Consider the following 22,250-nt stretch of genomic DNA (forward strand, 5'->3'; position numbering starts at 1 on the left):
GCTCAACAGTCTCAGAATCCTGGGGAAGCCCTAAGTCTGCCCTCCCCATTCTGTATTTAAAGATTCAGAGGTGGCCAGTTTCTGCAGTGCCAGTTGTAGAGAGATCAGTGTTTTTGCTGCCTTCGGATGGTGCAGCAGCTTTGGCAGCCCTGCCAGGATCTCCTGGATAATCCTGAAGTCTCATGTTTTACAAACTTTGCTGATGAAAATATCAAAGTTTTTCTCCCCATGATTTTGCCCTGCAGACAAAGATTCAGAACAATTCTGTTAACATGACCTTCTGGGAGTTCACACTGATTTATTTCTTTTTATGTATAAAGTGCCATACAGCGCTCTGGGCACTGTACTAATACCTTAAAACAATTAAGTTTAATAGCTCAAAAGACAAGAAATATAACCTCAACCATCCTGCAAATTAACGGCTCCTGTAATTTAAAACTGCAGGAGATCCCAGTGTCTAACATTTCTTGTCCAACTAGATTCCAGCCAGCACCCTGCTCAGCCTCCAATTATCCCACAGACTCCTCCCCTGGGAAAGTCTAGGAAAACAGGGGGATCTTTTAGTGTGTCCCAGAAGTCACTCAAACAGGGTTCCAATAGACCAAGTGGGAAAACACATTACAAAGATAAGATGACCTTTCAATGAGAATGCCCTATTGCCAGCTGTCAGTTCAGAGCAACGACACCTGTCAAAATGTTGTGACAACACACACTGGCACTGTATGCCTCTGTCACTCCCAGTGAAACTGGCATGCCAAAGCAGAGAACTTGTGTGCTGTTGGGAGAAAGGCATGGATTTTGAGGTGAATGGTAACGTCCTATGGTAGATCACATATCAGCATGTGCTTGGAAAACTTTAGGACACATGATGGCAAGATCTATGCTGTATACTCACAGTCTGTCTTTGTGAATTAAATACTATGACACACAATACCATGAAACCATGCTCAGGTTGAGAAGAGGTCAATAAGAACCCAGACTTCTGTATTTACAGTTTTATCATGGGCAAAGGAAAGAAGTTTAGCACTGTATTTTTTTCATAGCCTGAGCACTTACTAAATACAGGTACAGATAAGGAATCCCCCTTGTATTCTAGTACATTAAAAATATTAGCGTTGGTGAAAGTAGCTGGATTGAAAGTCCTGGAGATTGAAGTGCTCAGTTGACTCATTTAAGATATAGATAGAGGGGCTAATGCAAGCTCCCCTGATTATCCAGACAATGTGCCTCAACCTTGGCGTGTGGAGAGATCCAAGTCCAGGGGTGAGAGTTCAGTCTCCACATCCATTCAGTCCTTGATCTCCCTGGTCCAGGGCATCAGCTGTCTTGGCTGTAAGCATGGTCCACTGGGAAAAAGGACTAAGATTACCAACTTACTTCTGATACATTGGCCACAGACCATTCATCAGATGATACTAACTGGACCCAAACTACATGTCTAGAAGAGAAAAGGCTCCATTAACCCATTCCTTGTATATAATAAGCACCCTCCTCCAAAACTTCCTAAAACTCATTTCTGTGAAAAATCCATCTTACTTTGTTCTAGCCACTAGCAATCTTTGCACCCTTCTTTTCTTACCTGTTGTCTTGTGCGTCTTGATTTGTCTAACTGCAAACTCTTTGGGTCATGACACACTGTATATTGTAAAACAATCTGAAGATTTATGGCACTGAACGAATTACAATATCCTCCCATGCTTTGAACCACTAGCCATAGAAACAGAAAAGAAAATGACTTCCTTGAAAAAGAAAAAGTATACTTTTACTAAGGAAAACTTTTATTTAAACTGTGCAATCAATCAGTATTTAGACAGCAGTTTCATAAACATTTTGGCATTTAAACTTCTATTCATTTTTGGCAAGACCTTTGGGTAGTACATAAACAACCCTGGAAAAAAAACCATACTAGGTAACATTTACTAGAATGCTATAAAAAGAAAAACAAATCCACATTATTAAACAAAATATTTTTAAAAAGACATTAAAAAGGTACATTCAAAATCAAGGCAAACACTAGCTTCCCTCATGCAATGGAATTCACAGAGCTGATCCCCTGAGTCAAATATAAAATTAATATAATTCAGCTCCATCCTCCATTAGCAAGTCAGCCATTGCTGCCCTTACAAGAAAATGGCATACAGGAGTGAAAGGATCCAGAACACCCACAATATGAGATACATAACTGGGTCCTACACTTGCAATTAATTCACACCTTTAAAAAACAAAAAAGAAAGAAAAGCCAAAACAACCAAAAACCCAACATTTCTGTGTATATAAAAAAAGTAGATTTCATATACAATATGTCTTTACTGAAAACACCAGGCTGATACAATGAAGGTATGTGTAACAGTGAAAAATTTAGCAAATTCCTACAATGGATTCAATTCACTAATAAAATTGTAGGGTCAATTTCTGCTCTCAGGCCCCAATTCAGCAAAGCACTTAAGCATGTGCTTAAGTCCCTTAAAAGTAAATCAGGGCAGATTTTACAGTGGTGTAAATCTAGAGAAATTCCACTGAAATAAAATCACACCAGATTTGTATCAGCAGAGCTGAGAGCAAAATTTGGCCTGAATTCAATTTATTTTCTGATTTAGAACCAAGCAAGATGAGATAGATACTGGTTTTTGTGTTAAATATTTGAAGACTAATAATATTTTTAATGCAATTTTCGTAGAAAATGAGGTTTCATAAAAAGAAGAAAAATTCTGTCTTAAAATAGAGATCTTTACGTTCATTACAGACATACTCTTAAGAGTTCCTAGAAATAGACCGAGTCCAATCTCCCTCCCCGATAACTACTTGATACCAGCATCTCAATAGTTCTAGTAGCTAAGCTCAAGATACTTAATAGCATTAACTTATTAATGGTACACTAAGGTTAACCAGCAATGTTGGAAGTCAATGGAATTCGCATTTACCTGTCCCTGAAAATAATTTTTTTAAAACCTCCAACAAGGACAGATTATGCAGTTTTGAACAAATACTTAAATTTGTAAATTATTTATTAATCCTCCTCTAGTACAAACCATTAGTAAATTGGGCCCACTGTCATTTAAATGCTGATTTAGCATATACTTTAAAAACTCTCTTTGGAAATGCCTTGTGAACGGGTATTTATTGGGTATGAGCATTTAAAATTCTTCTTTGTTATACTGAACTAGCTATTCCAGTAATTTTAAATATTTGGTAAAAGGTTGGTTTAAATTACTATGAGAAAAAAGGCCTTTCGAGCTTACTGCATTTACAGTGTCACTTTCCAAAGGGTTTGTTTTGAATTATAAAACGTTAAATACACACACTAGGCCATGTACTTTCTCACCATTTGTTAGTCTAGATTCTGCTCTCAGTTCTATCAGAGTAAATCCAGAGTAACTTCGCTGACATCAGTGAAATCACTTCTGATTTACACCTGTGCAAATGAGATCAGAACCTGCTATGCTGCGTTTTCATAAGACTTTAATACAATGCCCTTGATTCCTCCATATCACTGCCACTAATGTCAATGTGAGTTTTGCCACCAATTAAAGGTGATGTTATAATGACAGTTTCTCTGCAGTAAATGGAGTGAACATGATCATGCAGCTCTTATTCAGATCTTAATGGGAATTTTGCCTAAGTAAGGATTGCAGAATTGGGCCCTTTGAAGTAATAACATTTTAGAGATACTGAAATACAGATTTAAGACTCAATTCTGTTTGTTCATGTCATGCAAATAATCCCACTGAAATCAAAAGAACTATTTATTGGCCTGATCCTGCACCACTGAAATTAATGTGAATTCTGCCATTGACGTCAACGGGAGCAGAAGCAGGGCCTTTGTGAGCAAGACAAACAGGATTCGTCCCTTAGTTTGTAGCAATGGGATAAAAAACACAGAGGAAAAGTGTGTTAACAATAATATAAACAGGTACAGACATCTCAGAATACTTTCTCTTTGTCAGAATCCCGTAAGTTTCAGAAGGAGATGCTCAGTAAACTAATTGTGCCGCAGTGCGGACTATAAGGGTGTGAAATGTAGGGCACATTAAAGTGATGTGCTCTAACTGGTCCATCTGGACGAAGCTGGTGTGAACAAAAAGATACCTAAGTTTGTGTTAACGTGGTCCTGTTTGATGTAGGCAGTTAGAGCACAAGACTGTGCACGCTGCAATTCACACCCCTGCCCCACAGTGTAGACAAGTCCACAGTAAGTTAATAAAATAATATATGTAGATTTTACAGTTTCTTTTACAAGAACAGATTTATGAAAAAATTTCAGTTGAGGTGCAGCAATTCTATGAGGGGAAGGTGAAAGCATTCTCCAGTTTTTCAGGAGAATTCTTGAAAACTGGAAATTGAAAAACTCTCATGCTTTGTGAAATGCACAGAAAACAAATCAATGCAGCTAGTGTTTAAAATTTGTAATGAAAGAGGTGCTGGGGCTCAAGCCATTTTTTTTACTTTCATAACTGACTCTGCAAACCCAGAGGTGCCAAGTCTAGAGATGCCGGGGCTCAGCCCTGGCAAACTCTGGCACAAATTAAGCACTGAATGCAGCCTCAAGCATGCTGGGTCTTTCGGTTTGTTCCTAGACCTCAACTTTGCTGTTGAGATGGAAGGGCAGTCTGAGTACTTTAATGTGGAAATCTAATTAATCCACTCAGTCAATTTTAGGATTTTCTCTATAGGTTTTTACATGCAAGCTTTCCAAGCTACTTCAACTGTACTTCTTCTTTAAAATACAAGGTTGCACATACGCTCATTACACCAGCCATGGTTCTTTAGTTCTTAACACATTTAACAAAATCATTTCATATGTATAACAGAAACATCTTCCAAACAATACTCAGTAAAATTCACAATTAGACAATGGATAGTGTATTCTCCAGAACCCAGGATCTGTGGATGCAGATAACAAAAAATTCTGGATATTCTGTGATTGTTCTGCCTATAGAGTTTTGTCAGATACTCCTATGGCCAATGGAATAGACAAAGTCTGCATATGAAAACTGCTGTTTAAGAATCATAAATGTATTTGAAAGTTCATTCCCATAACTGTCAAAGTAATTGCTTGTATTATTAATAATATCACACCCTTAATGGACTTTTAGTCCTGAAGGATACCACAACATTTAAACTTTGTGCCTGATTTTGCTCCCATTGGAGTCCATAGGAGTTCTGTCGTTGATTTCAATGGGAACAGCATCAAACCATATACAGGAATTAAATTGCCCACACTGGGCTTTCTCCTGAATCATAAGAAAATTTTTTCCTATAAAATACTATTTTTGTGATAAAGTCCAAATTATCATCAGGACACACAAATCTTCACTGTGATTATACTCTTTGTTTCATAGTAAGAATGTACCTCAGTTCGCATTAGTCTTATGACAAAGTAAAGGGAAGTGTATGCATGTGCGCTAGGTTCTGGAGATACACATTATATTTGGTTAACATAAAACAAAGAAAAAAACAGAACAATTTAATGCCTAACTAAGTTTGCCTATATGCTGAGGTAACCTTAAATATCTTTGGTTTTCTTCATTTGCTGATAAAAAGTACTTGAATAAAAACGTCAATGGCTAAACAGCATTGTGGATGTACTGCTCTTTAGTAAATGTAATACTTTGATCTCTTTGGCTACTGAGGCTAGACTCTCTATCAGACTGAAAAATACTGATATCTAGTCTGCTCCTCTCTGATTAGTCACAGGTTAACCTATGTAGCTGGTCTTTGGCATAAAAAAGGTGAGGAGCAGAGTTAATAGTAATGTATGGCATAAAAGTGATATCAGTACTTACAGCAAACAAGTCTTTGGAGAAGAAAATAGTTACCCTTTGCATATCAGCCTTTTTTGAGTGAAACGTTAAAATGAGACTAATCGGAAAGGTAAGTGTGACATTTCATGCTATGGTTACACATTCTTATCTAGTTTCAAGGAATTCATATTTTAGCTACCTAGAAACAGTTCTTTGCTGTACACTAAACATTTTGCCCAATGAGACCAAAAATAAATCTTTGGTGAAAAGGTTTTCTTTTTCTTCAGCAAGCAGATAAAAACTACTCAAAATATTTTATCTAATACTGTATTGTTGAAGAACTACATGCTGAAGAAAAAAAAAAACAAATTACACTTGGAAGTCTTTGGAGATATCTGCTGGTAAGACATTATTACAACTTTGTTTAAAGGCTCTTATAACAATAAGGTAGTTAAAATTGTAGAAGCGTTCAACTAAACTATGCAATCAACTACTACAATCAATAGAAGCCCTATTGTTTTTGGTTAGTAACTACTTACACAATAAAATGTATTTAGCTCTTCAAACCTATATTTTTTTTAACTAATTCAATTATTTTTGGAAAATAATATGCAGTTTTCTTCTCTTCTACAGAAAATTCTTTGGTACAAGATTATTATTTTAAAGCCTTTGCATCAACAATGCTATGAGAAAAGGTGAACATGTACTGTCTGGTACAGAACAAGCAAACAGTTACAAACTTAAGATCTACAGTAACTACAGGCCGCTTCATCAAAAAATAAAAATAAAATAAATAAAAACAGAACACTAGGGCTTATTGATGGCTTTTGACTAGCTTCTGAGTCGTAAATAACCAGCCAAAAGTAATTCAGTTCACATAAGGGGTTAAATCTTGGTGTTAATTAAGCTGATGGGAGTTTTGACATTAACATAAATGGAGCCAGGATTTCACCCTAGCTGTTTTTCCACAACCTTAAATTTTTGACATTTTGAAAAATATAAACAAATGCCTAATTTTCTTTTTTAAAATGAACTACGGGGGGGGGACTGTATATGAACTAGTTTACGACATTGATGAATTCAACCTCCACTCCCACCCCACCCATTACAAAAACAAAAACATGATACCCTGTCAGTTTGCCCCACAGTTCTGAGAGGCAGGTCAAAAGTAACAAACTGTTCCCTGAGTACAGGAAAAAAAATAACACTAGAATAACTTTAAAAAGAGGTAGTATAAAACAGGAATTGTATGGGTACAAGGCAGTAGCAACATTCACCCTTTCAACAGACTTTTCAACTAAAGCTCTGTCTTTTTATTTTTCATTGAGGACTAATTAGAGTTTTAGACTGGCATGTGGTTGAAGTCACTCCCTGAGCTAAAATTCCTCACTAATAGCATCCCAAACTGAGGCAAGAAACATGACTGCATTCTAACAACAGCTCAGACATACTGCAGAGCTGTTTAAAAATGAGATACGATTACTAATCTCACAATTTACCCATAAACTCTAAGAAGCATTTAAGGCATCTTTCTATACTCCAAAGCAACTTTATGAATACTAAGAAGGCATAAGGCAAAGCAGTAATATTATTATATATATAATGGAAGGCACCGTTGCTATGAAGTACTGGGATATTGAAACATTCAGCATTACTTGTGTATTCCATGTGTTTTTTCAGGCAGTTTTCACACCACTCCAAACTGGCTGGAAGTTGAATACTAATTAATTTCACCAAGCTTTTTAGTATTAATTGTCAATAAAGAGACAGTTTTATGTCTTTGTGGGGAATCCAGCATGCTCTAGAGCCCTATGGATTTAACATGCATCCTGTCAGCAGCTGCTGGGACAACAGAACTGTGTGGAAAAGGCACTGTCCTAGGCAGGCTGGGACACTGGAAGATATAGCAATCAAGAGGATCAATAGGAGAGTCCAATTACTTTTTAAAGACTCAATGTAGCTGTTTACTGAACATTTTGAAGTACTAACCTCATTATTCCCATACTGATGCACAGTTTTCTCAAAGGTAATGGTCCTACAGTTTCCTCATTTGATATTTAAGTCAATCACGTTAAAGCATTTGATTTAATCCCCTCAGGGTTCCTTCTTTTTAAAGTCAGAGCTTCAGCTAAACAGTCTTGTGCATCTACCTATACAACTCCTTTGATCTCTCGCACTCACACGCACGCACACTACAAACATAGCAACAACAAAAAAAATTCCTACTAGGAAGTATTATCGGTTATGTAGCTGAGACCAACTATAATACAAATGAGGTAAAGCAGTTGTCATTCAGAGTTCACCATTTGGCAAACTGAGGTAGATATTCAGCAAAGGGGCTAACAGCCTTCCCTTTGCTCCAGTGATATATTTTTAACTTTAGTCAGAAAATCTTTACTGTCCTTTCACATTGTTTACCACTGAACATTCAAAATGAGTGACTTTTAAGAAAAACAACAAAAAACATTCAAAAGAAATGGAATCACCTGAGGGGTTATCAGGTTTTCCACAATAAACTTTGGCTCCCTGTTCATTGTCCTTCGAACAGACATACATTGTGAAGATGTCTGGCATGACTGTCAGGATAGGTAACTCAGTTTTGTACCGTACACTGTATCTGAAGAGATGAGGTAGAAGTCTGCTCAGTAACCAATGATACAGGAGGATCTTCGCAGTTACTCAAGACAGGGTTCATGTTCATACCTGAGTCACTGCCTACCAATGAACTGGAGGTGTGTGAGGTGGCACATCTAACAGAAGAAAGGTGTATCTCATCATTGGACTCATGAGAGAATCTTCCAGAGTCTCCGGTTTCGTGGCTTCCTTCACTGTTTGCTGAATGCTCTGTATCAGCTACAATACTGAATGGCACCTGGAACTTAGACTGCTGGCCTGGGGAATTGGGGGAGTCATCTTCACTGATCAGTACAGTGGTGCCTGGCTGATACAAGCAGACAGCTTGGACAAATCTTCTCTGAGGCTGGATAAAAACAAGGTGCGAGACAGAGGTTAATCAGCTTCTGTCAAATAGATACCTAAGCTGTGCTTGTTTAATTCCCCATCCCATTTGGCTGGAATGCCTATCAGCTCTTGCTGGGAACAACAATCTGTGCCCTCCTACAGGGGAAGAAAAAAGTCTCTCTCATGTTTTCTTCTCCAGTACTAGATGAAATAATTCCTTCTACATAACCACAGATAATGGAAACTGATTTTCATTGGGGACCCCTGTTTATATTTTTAAAGTTACATTTGTGTACCTATTTTCCCCTTCATGGATTTTCTTTCATGAAGCGCTCTTACAGTGGCTGCAAATATTTTACCCAAAGAAGCAACAGAAATATGAAGCTGAGTACCAGCGTCTGGACAAGCTTTTGGCTGGAAGTGTATTGGAATATGCATTTTAAACATAGCGATGGACAGGCCCTATTTCTTGACTATGAGAAAACAGTACAAGTCATAATGACTCAACAAACAGACCCCCAGCAAGTGTAAACTGGCATTGCTACACTGAAGACTTTACTATTATATGCTGCCTTTTATCCAAAAAGGGTGTGGTCACAGCACAGTATTAGGAGCCATTGACTCTGAAGTTCCAGTTCTAGCTTTAACACAGAGTTCCCTTTGTACTTTGGATGAGTCATTTAATATTTCTCTTGCTATATTTCCTTCTTTAAATAGAGATAATACTACCTACTTACTTAGCACTCAGGTTGGTGGGAGGATTATTTAATTGATGTTTATAAAGTACGTTTCAAATTTAGTACTATATCTATGCATAGGATTGGTATATGCAGAAACCCTTCATCCACTGATGGAGTCCAGCCAGTTTTAGGTAAAAAGTAGCACTGGTTTAACAGTACAGAGCCATACTACACAACAAACTAAGGGGCAGGAAATGAATAATAACTTCTCCCTTTGAATTTACAAGGAGACAGGATACCATCATCATTTAACACCGAGGCACAGAAACCACCCCCTTGAAGGCTAAGCCCTTAGTAATGCATTTTGATAACCCAAGACCAATCCTCCTTCCCTGCAACATCATGGGATTATACGAGGCCGTTCACGTTCATTTGGGTAAGTTACCTCCTCTGCCTTCACCTTCTTAGAATCTTGGAAGAAGAGCCACCGTTTCTTGCAGCTGGTCTTTGTGATAGGGCCATAACTGTTAATAACCAGATCAGTTCCTCCCTAAAAGAGACAGAAAGAGAGAGAGAGAATCTTGCTTTATTAAATTAAAATGCCATGAGTTTAAAAATAAACCACAGTACAACAGTAACTACAGTGCCACAAATACAGCAAAATATTTCAGGCACCATTGTTTCTAGACATCACCATCACTTTAAGCTTGCACCATTAATGGGTGTGTTATCTGTAGCTGAATTAAGGCTGGTTCCTGGAAACACTCTTCAGATGAGCAGCTCCATTAAAGTCAGAGTACTGTGTGCTGTCAATATGACAACATATGAGAGCAAGGATAAAAAATGGTTAATAACCTTCCGTAACTGATGTTCTTTGAAATGTGTTGCTCATGTCCATTCCATGTCACATGTGTGCGTATACCACATGCACTGGTGCCAAGATTTTTCCCTCTGTGGTATCTATAGGGCTAGCTCTAGCGTCCTCTGCAGAGGTACACGTATGCACTGGTATAAGGGCTGCTGCCGACTCCCCTTCCCTTTCAGTTCCTTCTTGCCAGCTGGCTCCGACAGAGGGGTAGGCGGGTAGGTCTTGGAATGGACATGAGCCACACATCTTGAAGAACAACAATTACAGAAGGTTAGTAACTGTTTCTTCTTCTTCAAGTGCTTGCTCATGTCCATTCCATCTCAGGTGACTCACAAGCAGTGCCTCTGGAGGTGGGCCAAGAGTTCACAGACATGCCAAATGCAATACCGCTCTGTCAAAGCCTGCATTGTCCTGCGTCTGTTGCGTGATGGCATAGTGGGACGTGAAAGTATGAACAGAATACCAAGTTGTGGCCCTGCAAATGTTCCTGAATTGGAGCCTGAGCCAAGAAAGCCACTGACGAAGCCTGTGCTCTTGCTGAATGGACTGTCGGAGTGGCAGGAGGTGCGATCTTTGCCTGCTTGTAACAAGTTCGGATGCAGGCAGTGATCCAGGGGGAAATCCTTTTGCGATGAGACTGGCAAACCCTACATTCGCTCGGCGACTGTTATGAAGAGCTGAATGCGTGTTTGAAAGGGCTTAGTTCTTTCGATGTAGAAAGCCAGCGTTTGCCTGAGTCCAAGATGTGCAGGCGTCTCTTTCCGCTAGAGCTGTGAGGCTTTGGAAAAAAGACTGGCAGGAAGATATCCTGGTTGACGTGAAACTGCGATGCCACCTTTGGTAGAAAGGGTGCAGCTGAACTTTATCTTTGTAAAACACAGTATAGGGAGGTTCCGATGCTAGAGCCTTGATTTCGGAGACTCACCCTGCCAATGTAATTGCCACCAGAAAAGCAACTTTCCATGAGAAGTGAAGAAGCACACAGGATGCCATGGGCTCAAAAGGGGGGCCCAGTGAGTCTGGACAGAACTAAGTTGAGGTCCCATGGAGGAACCAGGTCTCTGACCTGCAGAAAGAGCCTTTCCAAGCCTTTCAGGAATCTGGCTGTCATCTCATGGGAGAAGACTGATCTGCCCTGGATATGTGGGTGAAAAGCAGCCAGGTGTATCCTGATTGATGATAATGCCAGGCTTTGATGTTTCAAGTGGAGTAAGTACTCCAGAATGGACTGCAGCGGTACCTGGGTCGGGGATAGGTTTTGTTTCGCTGCCCAACAGGAGAAGCATTTCCACTTCATCAGGTAAGTAGCTCAAGTAGAAGGTTTTCTGCTTTTCAGCAGGACTTTCTGAACCTGAGTGGAGCAAGCCTGCTCCTCAAGGCTTAACTTGTAGCATCCATGACATTAGATGTAAGGAAGTGAGGTTGCAAAGAGGTCCACCTGTGAAGTTCCCCACCTCTGGAAGATAACCTTGACTACCACCAGGTGCAGGGACCACTTATGGCGAGAAGAGAAGGACCTGCTGAAGTGATCTGCCAACGTGTTCTTGACCCCTGGGAGGTATGAGGCTTTGGGGTGTATTGCATATTCCACATAATATTTTTCTTGGCCTTTTTAGATGTAGGGGGCAGAGAGAAGGGGGTTTGCCATAAAGCCTTGACAATTTTGACAACTCCCTTGTATACAGGACGGGCCACTCTAGAAGGAGCTGCTGCTGTCAAAATGTCAAAGAGTGCATCAGTGGGCTCCTTCAGCTCCTCCACTTCCAAGTCCAAATTCAGTTACCCTCTTGAGTAGCTCCTGGTGCGCTCTAAAGTCAACCAGCGGGACCGAGGCAGAAGAACTCGCTACTGCCTCATCAGGTGGTGATGATGAGGCAGCTAAGAGTAGAGTGTGCGATTGTTCTTCTGCAACCGGAGTAGCCTCTTCTAGGGGTACCACTAAAGCCCCCGCAGCTTGGTCTGGTTCTTCATCCAAGTCTGGGGGCTTCCAGGAGTTGGAGGCGGGTCCCAGGGAGGACTGGGAGCTTTGATGGATGAGGCTGTAGATGACCTGAGTTCCCGGGAAGATGAGTGGAGTCTTGGCTGATCCTCAGCTCCCTGTCTGTCTTCCATAGGAGCCAGGGAGTGCCCTCTTCCAGCGTGCAGCTCCTTGTGCCACTTCTTCAGCACCGGTGATGGTGACCGGTGCCAGGATGAATTCCGGGCTGGCAGGGTGCTTCGAGTTGATGCTGATGTGCTGGGCACGGAGTCAGAGCAGCCAGGCTCAGAGTCCGGTCTGAGAGCAGACTGCATCAGGAGTGCTTTTAATTGGATGTCCCGGTCCTTTTTAGTGCAGGATCTGAAGTTTCTGCAGATTTCATACTTATCTCAAATGTGGGTTTCACCGAGGTACTTTAAGCAGCTCTGGTGAGAATCGTTTACGGGTATGGGCTCCTTACATGAAGTACATGTAAGCCTAAGGACCGGGGCATGCCCCATCCCTGGGGCTATGTCCCTGTGGGACTAACCACAACTATGTCTAACTACTAACTTTAACTAACTAGTTAACTTAACTAACAAGTTATGTATACTAAATCTACAGATTTAAAACCATTGGTAGAAAGCTTGCCAAGGCAAGGACGTTTCAGCACTGCCACTGGTGGTAAGAAGGAACTGAGAGAGAGGGGGCCGGCAGCACCCCTTATGCTGGTATATACACGCTCCGCTGCAGAGGGTACTAGAGCTGGCCCTCCGGATACCACTGAGGGAAAAATCTCTGGCACCGGTGCACACACATCTCTCATGGAATGGACATGAACAAGTACTCGAAGAACTGATGTTTGCCAGACTGGTCCCTTAGCATTTAAATTTCTGTGGGAAGGAACCACGTCTAATTATATGTCTGGACAGTGGTGAGCATCCTGCCAGCACTCAAATGCAAAATACATGCATTATTATATAACTTAACTCTAATCAACCTGTGTCTATAAAATACATTTAACCCAACTTGTTTTATCCATGAAAATATATTAAAAAAGATATTGATGCACCTTTCAGTACCTGCTCAGCATCACACTCCTTTAATGGTGCTGTTTAGAATATTTATCAGCCTAAATGGACTGGGGCTCAGATTTTTGACAAGTCCTGTTTCCCAGCGCCTGGAATAGAATCCTCTGGGCCTGCAGAACGGTACACTCAAGAGTAGGCTCTTGGCCTGTGGAACATGCGTCCTCTGACACTTGGCAATCTTCAGAGCACAGTGTAAAGCATAGGTATATGGGCAGACCTTTGGCTGAATTTTATGATGAATCTGCTGGCAGATTCATGTTGCCATGGGACTGCAACATTTGTGGTTGTCCTACTACCTCATGTAGATTATTATTATTGATAAGCATTTCTATTGCATATATCTTTAATGATGGGAGACACTCGGGTGCTATGGCAATGGTCACAACGGAAATATTTATATGCTGGAAGTGAATGAGGCTCACAGTACCTTAGCATCAATGAAGCTGTTTCCCACTATCATTGGCAATAAGGATTCTTCATTCTCTGTAATTCCTTCAATACTCTTCCCCACCTCGTTCGCACTGGCTAATGAGATGCTGGTATGTGACAGCTGGTCAGTGCCTTGCTGCACGGTTTTAGGAGCAGATGTTTTCCTGTGCAATATGAAGCAGAAGTATAACTGGCCCATAGATGATATGTACAATATCAAGGCTAATGCCTTTCATTGAAGTTTTATTAGCCAAATAATACTGTTAAGTTCTTGATCTACAGCTTTTACTCGTGCTGTTTCTTACTCATACAGAATTCAAATGCCATCATGTACAATACAACCATATTCCCCCACGAAATCACACAGCACAGTCTGAAAATGTATATATGGAGAGCATTTCTCATGCTTAGTAACATTATCCAGGGGGAGTAAACAATCAAGAATATCAGAGCAGTTCTGATGCCCTAAGGAGACCTTCTCATCACACTGATGCTCTGCTGCACATATATTTTTTAAAAATCTATATTTAAGAGCTGCTTTAAGCTGAACTGAAAAGCTTTTTTTATTTTTAAATAAAGTAACTATTAAAAATCCTCAAATCCCAAAACCATGGGTTAAGATTTACTAATTACTGATGTGTTATTCCTTTTTTTAACCAGACAAGACCCAAGAGTTTATGATCCTTTGTATTTCCTCCAGCAGTTAATGACCTGGGGGGACAGATGGTGACTTCCCATTTGCACTGGTACAAGGGAGCGAAAGCCAGCAGAGCTAGGCTCTATTTGATGGTTCCTTCTCCCCCAAGCTTACAGAAACTCTTCTGCAGGAATACTGTAGGGTTGAGGCTCTATGGGCTGGGGCCAGGCAGGGGAGTAGTTGATAAATACCAAATATTCATCTGAATCTGAAGGGAAACCTGCCGGAGACTTAATGACACTTCAAACAGCATTAACTCCCCTCTGTGCCTTCTATCCCTTCCATAACAGAACAGGCTTGGATGAAGCAGGAAGAGCCAATGAGAGCATGGGACCTGGGGGAGAAATCACTTCTGTGGTATAAACACGATGAAGTGAGGCTGAGAGCTTCAGAGTTCCCTCATCCAAAGCACTTGGACAGTAATCTGGTAAAGAAGAATCCCTGATGGTTCAATGGCCATAAAGGAGCAACTGAGAAGGGCTTATAAAAAAGAGTTAATTTCACCACTAATAAAAACATACCTGGCTTTACTGCGGTAAATCAAGATCAGAATGCAGATAAGGATGCAGGACAGGGCTATGCAAACTCCCACAACAATGCCAGTCATTGATTTCTGGTCCAGGTGGTAATAGCCAGAATAAGCTGCAGCATGAAAGAACACATGGTACTTAAAGACTCACTGAATTAGAATAGTTGTCTCCTGTCCTTGTGTCTGAGAATTGATGGGAGTCACAGCCACAACAATACTGACAAATTCTTCCTTTTTACATGATTTCAAGGCCTTTGGTATCATATATTTTCTTATATATATATATAGCATTTCTTTTGAAATAACTTGCAGTGTACATTAAGGGGAAACGACTTGTAGGTTTCTGAGCATTTTCACCTGGGAGGGCTCAATATCATGGGTATTTTTTTGGTTTGTTTAATATATCATCCGCATATTGGACCAAATCCTGGGGGCCTTTACTTCATTTTTACTCACTGTATAGTCAGGCAAAATTCTCATTAATTTTTTTGGAAGGGAGTGGGAGGGAGATAGTTGCCTGAATAAGGAAAAATCTTAGTTTTTGCCCCATTATGTGTAACATCTCAGTCTAGCAACAATCAGACAAAAAGTACACATCTCTGAATAACTACTGCTCTGCCCTTTCCTCTCTCACACTCAGAGCTTTAGAATAACCTACCAAATCTTGATGAACACATGCAGATAAATCCCACCAAGTGACAGAAGAGGGCAACTTATAATTCAATTCACATATGAAAAAATTACTAAAACAAAAACTTAATTCACACAAAGTATATAATGGACACAGGCAGGCTTTCACAGAAAACACAGTAGGTGGGATGCCTTCCTTGGTAAGAACTGTTTGCAGGTAGGTAATGACCCACAAAATCTGCTCCAGGGCTGATGAAATCCTAGGAACCAGAGAAAATTTTCATATACCTACTTTTAGGGAGCCATCTTGCCCTTCCTGGGTTCATCCTTGCAGGAATTCTTACCCTGATTGACCCCATGACACTAATATCTCATACTAAATAAGTGTCTTCTTTACATTTTAAATGCCATAAAGGAGTGATCACAGATTGAAAAAAAATACAGAGAGCTACAAAGTTGACATTGATGCAACATTCTAAACCACATTCAAGACAAGAATGTGCATTTCAATCTTACATTCTCGGTAACTGGAGAAAAACTGAAACTATGCAGACTGGGACACAAAATTCCAAAAATGTTTCAGTTAGAAAAAGGCACTGTAGTTGTTAAGGACGCAAAAGGACACAGCTTCTGCATAATCCATGAAACAAAAATAATCCAAAAACAGTTACAGATCTTTTTCTCCGGTACTTGACAATGATAGTAACTAACACATTTTTACTCACTTGTGGCATCTGCCGAATCTAATCGTTTTGGCCTTTGATTGGACTCTGAAGTCTCCTTTGGCAGGACTGCAAGCTCCACTGCATTTGAAAAAGGTCCTTCTCCCACCTCATTGGATGCTGCTATTTTAACAATGTAGACATTTCCAGCCACCAGGTTCTCCAGCAAAGCCATGGTTATTGTTCCTATTAAAAGATTTTTTTAAAAAAAGCTGAAGTTAGGCAAACAATGCAGGGAATTTACTGGAATTTGGCTATGAGGGGCTAGATTCAGCCCCTTTCTTCCTTACAACCTCTGAGTCTGGTGTAGAAAAGAGAGTACAAACTTCATATTCTAACTACCAAATACAGGATTTGAAGTGAACCGTAGTAATCCCTTCTCACCCTGTCTGCTGTATTCTCTCTGTACTGTATGGATAAAGCACACATTGGTCATTCTGCTGTTAGAGTAAAGATGTGCTGATACAGCACAGATCCCACATTCTAGTACTATCCACAAAGTCAGCAAACTTAAACCTGACCCTAACTGCATTTCAGTATGACAATATTTGCATTGTGATCCATGTGCTGATGAGCTCCCAGATCACAGCCCCTTCTTCACTGACATCATAATGCAAATGTGACATGGCACTGGGATGACAAGGCAGCTGAACTGAAATACATGGAATTTCAGGTCAGTTTGGCAAAATGAACAAGACAGCTTTGGGCAGCATCATACTGTCATTTTAAAATCACTTCAACCCTATTTAGTGCCAGCCAGGTTCGTGTGATTATTGTATACTCAAGCAGGGCTACTAAGAAAAATATTAGTGAAAGTGTCTCTCTCACCTATGAAATACTAATTTCTTTCAATCCCTGCAGGCAGAAACGCAGATTACATAAATGAATAGGACCCAGTCATGTTGTACTTGCACAGGCAAAACTTCCATCAAAGTCAATGAGCATTTTGTCTTCACAGGGATTGCAGACTGGTGCTTACAATTCCAACTGCTTTTTAAAATGCTATGGAAAAACATTTCTGTGTTTCTTCCTGCTATAGAAATATGTCACTTTTCTTTCCAAAATAGTGGCAGCTCCAGGACCTAATGTATCCCTGTTCTCCCCCACAGATTCCACTCACTTCCTCTCAGACTCTCAAGAAGTCTGAATTTGAACCATTCGAATAATTTTCAGAGGTCACAATTTATAGCATCATGGGAGCTTGTGAAACATGAGGTCATTTTGTTGACAGAAAAGATTATACATTTGGCAAAAGGAAAATACTTCAAAAGTTACCCCAGCTTTTCCATAAAAAACACCCATTAGCTGAAAACACTTGAAGTAAAATGTCAGGTATCTGTAAACAAAGGAGCTGTAACCCATCAAGAGTGAAAGGTTGTATTTCAATACTAGAGGCTCTTTCACACCAGCTCCTTTTGAATCAACTGCATTGCCAAACAGCTAAACAATTTGTGCTGATTTACTGCACACCAAGTGTGTAAAGGCTGTAATTTCTGATCCACTTAAAGTGGATTTGGGAAAAGGGGCTAGATATGGAAAAAAAATAAAACAAGGAAGAAAGATTCTTCACATTGCAAATCAGCAACGAACTGCAGCAAGGTTTCAGACTCTGCTATTGCTGGAACAAGCTCAGTAAAAAGGATTTTTAAAATATTGGTGAATAGATAATACTCCTCAATGTCACTTGAAATGTATTCTTGAAGTCTGAGCTGGGAAAAACACTTCGATCTTTTGACATTTTGGTATCTTCTGCAGGAGAAGGTTACTTTGGAAATAAATTAGTACCAGGTGTTACATATGACTAGCTGTTCTTGTCAAAATAAACATTAAAAATGCTACTACCTCAGCTTTTCTGCAGAGGGAGGAACATAGCGCTATTATTGCATTTGCCCAACCTTCCCTTCATGCTCCCTCAACATAAGTGTCACTATTTAATTTAACCTTAAAATAAGAGCATAACAACTTATCTTATGTGTCAGAAACCTGAATTGGTCCCTAACCCTCAAGCTCTCTAACCTATCAATCAAAACACAAAGTCAGTGACTGCAGAGCTGATTGAGATTTACGGTTTTCCATTTGTCAACCCTTTACAGCATTTTCAGTATGAGATCACATGAAAATGGACAGTGCTCTATTATAAAAACTACAGGTCTCCTACTCTTTGTTCTAAGTATCCATAACAAGTTATTACTAGAAATGCTGCTTTTGGTTCCCATAGTTAAAACTGAGTTGAACTATATACTTACAGCAGGGATTCAACCACACAATACCATATGATGAACACAGCACATCCTCCCCCAAGATTACAGCACTTAGAAAATTTATTTTATGCTCAAAGTATGAGAATTTACAAGTAAATCTTTTAATTAGCTTATGAGTTAAAGTGATCCTTTAAGAAATTTAGCACTAGATGTCAGACCATTTTTGGACTCTAATGATATTAATAGTGGGATAACACATTCATCAAACTTCCCCTTCACTGAAATCTCAGGTATTGGCTACATTTCAAGACTTCTTTAGGACCAATGATTTTTTTGCCGTTATCCTTCGTTGCTGAACCTTTTTCTTTGGGCAGAGTTGATGAATACTGTTCTACTACACAGAATTTCATGGAGAACTGCCACCTTTCAAAATAGCTGCCATCCCCCCATATTTTCACTGGGGCTGAGGCCACGGCAGCTCTTAGTTAGTGGCTGTTTGTAGAAGACCATCTCTCTCCAATCGTTCTTAAAGGGCTTGTATGTCTCCATCTCCTCACAGCATAGGGGGCATCCATCATTCCTGAAATGCACTTGGCTTCACTCTCATTGAAAATAATGGGACACTGAAGCAATTTTGAAAGAGGGCAAATTCTTTGTGACTTTTCCTGAGGGAACAGTCTTTAAATTCCAGCCTCTGCTGCCAAATAAATGTTCAGTTATGAAAACAAAAAGAATTAATCCTAAATATTTCTTTTCAAAGTTACCTATTGTAGTTCTCTGCCCTGCAACTCCCTGGGTTTCTAATGCTTGTTTTAAGGATAATTATATCACTGGTGGAATGTTATTTATCGTAAACTACTTATATGTATTTTGACCTCCATTTTAACTGTTTTTCTGGGAAAAATAGAAGCCTGTTGTTGAGATGCAGCTCCTCAAAGAGCAAAAGTCCTACTCTGTAAAAATGGCACCTTCTTACTCAGCAGATCTGCTCTCTGTTTTTTCAGAGTCATCTCAGATTACTTTCTTCATGTAAATACTGCAGATCCAATATAGCTATCTGAGAGAATGAGGTGGATTATATTCTGGCTCCTGAATCATCAATACAATTAGTTAAATTCCAGTTGCAAAATCTTTACTATTGGGGATGAAAAGCCAGGAAGCTTGATGTTTGGAACCCATACTGAGTTTGCAGAGCTAACAGTTAGAAAAAACAGTTTTTAATTAGACAAAAACCATGGACCCCTGCAATGTCATTTTTACAGAGTCACTTTTCAGAGCAATGCAGCACTTCAGTAACTTGAGATCTGCAGGTGTGCACTTAAAAATGAAACCTCCACTATTATCATCATAGTGGAGCTATATGGAGCTAAATAAGTATAGTTGGATTTATGGAAAGTTTCAAGTTCATTGCACAAGCTGAACTGCAACGCACTTCAGAAGGCTTCTCTCCATACTCATTTTGTTCTGTGTACTAGTTTTAAATGTCTTTCCATCACAATCCTAGAGTGGATTGCCATAGCTCTTCCAACTCAAGCATTTATGGTTATAGCTTACCTTCTCTGTGTAGCACTTGCCACTCTCCAGCAATCCAAGCCTTCCTAGATGCATAGAGGATAGTATAGCGAGTAACAACTGTTTCAGGACCATCAGGTGGCTTCCAGGAAACCAAAGCAGTATCATCTTCTATCAAAGTCACCTTCAGTCCCAATGGTGGGCCAGCTGGTGCTGGGAGGACAGTAGCACAAGAATATTAGGGTAAACACATTCACATACACTTAAATTACTCCAAAGGAAATAGATGTGCAGATCCTAGTATCATAGTAGCAATGGCTATAGCTAAGTTCTAAGTAGACAACTGGGCAAACACACATCAGTGTCTTCAAAAGACACACTCTTTTCAGTTCAGATTTAGTCTACAGCTTAGGTTTTGTAAAATCAAACTTAAAAAAAGGCCTAGGATCCTGATTTTTCTTTTCATTCCAATGGAGACAGTTGTTTATCAACAAATTCACATTTCCCTTAGTCTGTGCCACCCAAAGGCTGCAGTACAGAAAAGGTGAAAATGAAACTGACTTTATTACAGATTTTCAGTCCCTCCTGATAAATGCAAATAAGTAAACAAGCATCTTAAATAGTGAATAGGAAACTGAATTTTGAACATTGTTTCAGTTTTGATAGTTTCAGGTTTTGGTAACATGGATACATATCTTCCCCAGCCCTCCCCCTCAATATATGATTTATAAATTAACAGCCTCCCTTTAAATGTAATAATTTAAAGCTCTTATTTATGTTATTTTCATTCAAATGCCATTTATAGAGGAAGCAAGTTACATTTCATACTTCATCAACTGTGGATTTTCTCTCAGAATTCATATACAATTTCACAGCTCCAAAATAGTGAGGGTATGCAGAAATGCAGTTAGAAGGACAGTTCAGACATACAAATCCACCCAAAGCGACAGGGAGAAAGATTAAAGACAAGAGTCATTTAAAAAAACCAAATAAAATAAAAACAGAATAGATGAATTTCCACGCCCACTGACTTAGAAAACCTCCTTTTTAGAATGGTATTGTTACTGACCAATACCCACCCCTACTGCCCTTACCTTCTGGAAGTGTAGTATGGTAAACTACTGGACTCCAGGGACTAGACAGCTGATCCACATGCAATCGAACTGCAAACTCATACTTGGTTTTTGGTTCTAGACCTTGAACCAACATGTGAGTTTCCGATCTAGACAGAAGAATTAATAAAAGATATTGAATGCCAAAGTGGCTGCTGGTTTCAAATCCAGATGAGATCCCTTGGGCACTAAGTATGTAATTAACCCCTGTGCAGAGGGCTAGTGCAGAGCCTGTGGACCAGTTAAACCTATCTTGAGTTGTGCAGCAGTGAATGTTACTCTGGGTGTTTAGGGTGATGCATGTAAGTCAGAGTTTATTAATCTTTAGAAGTTGGTCACAAAATTAATGAGATATTAATCTGTTTTGACTCTTTGGGGCCAAATTCTGCTCTCAGTGATACCTGGGTTAATTGTAACGAAAATCAGCCAGGGTCTCAAATTAGGCATCCAAAACTGATCCTGCCAAAACAGATCCCTAGTTGTGCTCAGAGCAGTGAGTTTAACATACACACAGAGTGGAGAAGGTCCACATGCATCTGGCTCTGCAGACACCTCCTGCACACATGCAATCCAGATGACAGCAGATGCATGTAGAAGTCCTTCCCTCATCAAATTCCCCTATGCCTGCCAGCTGCAACTGTAGGGGCCATCTACACAGACAGGGATCTGACAACTTCTCGATGCACACCATGGCCCCAAACACAGGAAGCCTTAATGGAGTAGCATGTCTGAAGGCTGACCAGCCCATGGTATCTACCCACCTCATCCAGCTAGAGAGGTGACACAAACAAACTCCCCCTCCCTGTATTGCTGCAGAGCCCTGCATTCCTCTCTGGTGCATGTGCTGCCACTCCATGGGAGCCTGTCCCCCGTCGCACTGGTGGGCTTGGATTCTGCACCTCTCTGCAGGGTGCTGAGTACACTCCTTCAGGGCTCAGTGCACTCAGTGGCATGCTGACATCAAGCTATGTAGTTTAGTCCTTGATTAGACCACCTGACCACGTCCTAGCTTTGCCAAGTTTATCTGTAAATAGCACATCTATTCCGTGTTTTCATTTTTTACTCTCTTCCAGTCGCTCTTTTCTTTTGACAAAGAAGAGCTCAGAGACACATTAAACTC

At 40.0% G+C, this 22,250-nt stretch overlaps 1 protein-coding gene across 1 annotated transcript in view; it reads right to left on the reverse strand.

Moving 5' to 3' along the window:
• Positions 1-8,334: 8,334 nt before the first annotated feature.
• PRTG (protogenin) overlaps positions 8,335-22,250 on the reverse strand; it is a 117,130-nt gene continuing 103,214 nt past the window's right edge. The window contains exons 14-20 of the mRNA XM_067556134.1: positions 21,113-21,240; positions 20,061-20,231; positions 16,309-16,491; positions 14,946-15,066; positions 13,726-13,891; positions 9,828-9,932; positions 8,335-8,721 (exon numbers count right to left, since the gene is read on the reverse strand). Of these exons, the coding sequence (XP_067412235.1) occupies positions 8,335-8,721; positions 9,828-9,932; positions 13,726-13,891; positions 14,946-15,066; positions 16,309-16,491; positions 20,061-20,231; positions 21,113-21,240 (1,261 nt within the window). The remainder of the gene's footprint in view (positions 8,722-9,827; positions 9,933-13,725; positions 13,892-14,945; positions 15,067-16,308; positions 16,492-20,060; positions 20,232-21,112; positions 21,241-22,250) is intronic.

The sequence above is a fragment of the Emydura macquarii genome, unplaced genomic scaffold, assembly GCF_026122565.2.
Source record: "Emydura macquarii macquarii isolate MOO-44397 ecotype Brisbane River unplaced genomic scaffold, CSIRO-AGI_Emac_v2 contig_1644, whole genome shotgun sequence".
NCBI classification, from domain to species: Eukaryota; Metazoa; Chordata; order Testudines; family Chelidae; genus Emydura; species Emydura macquarii.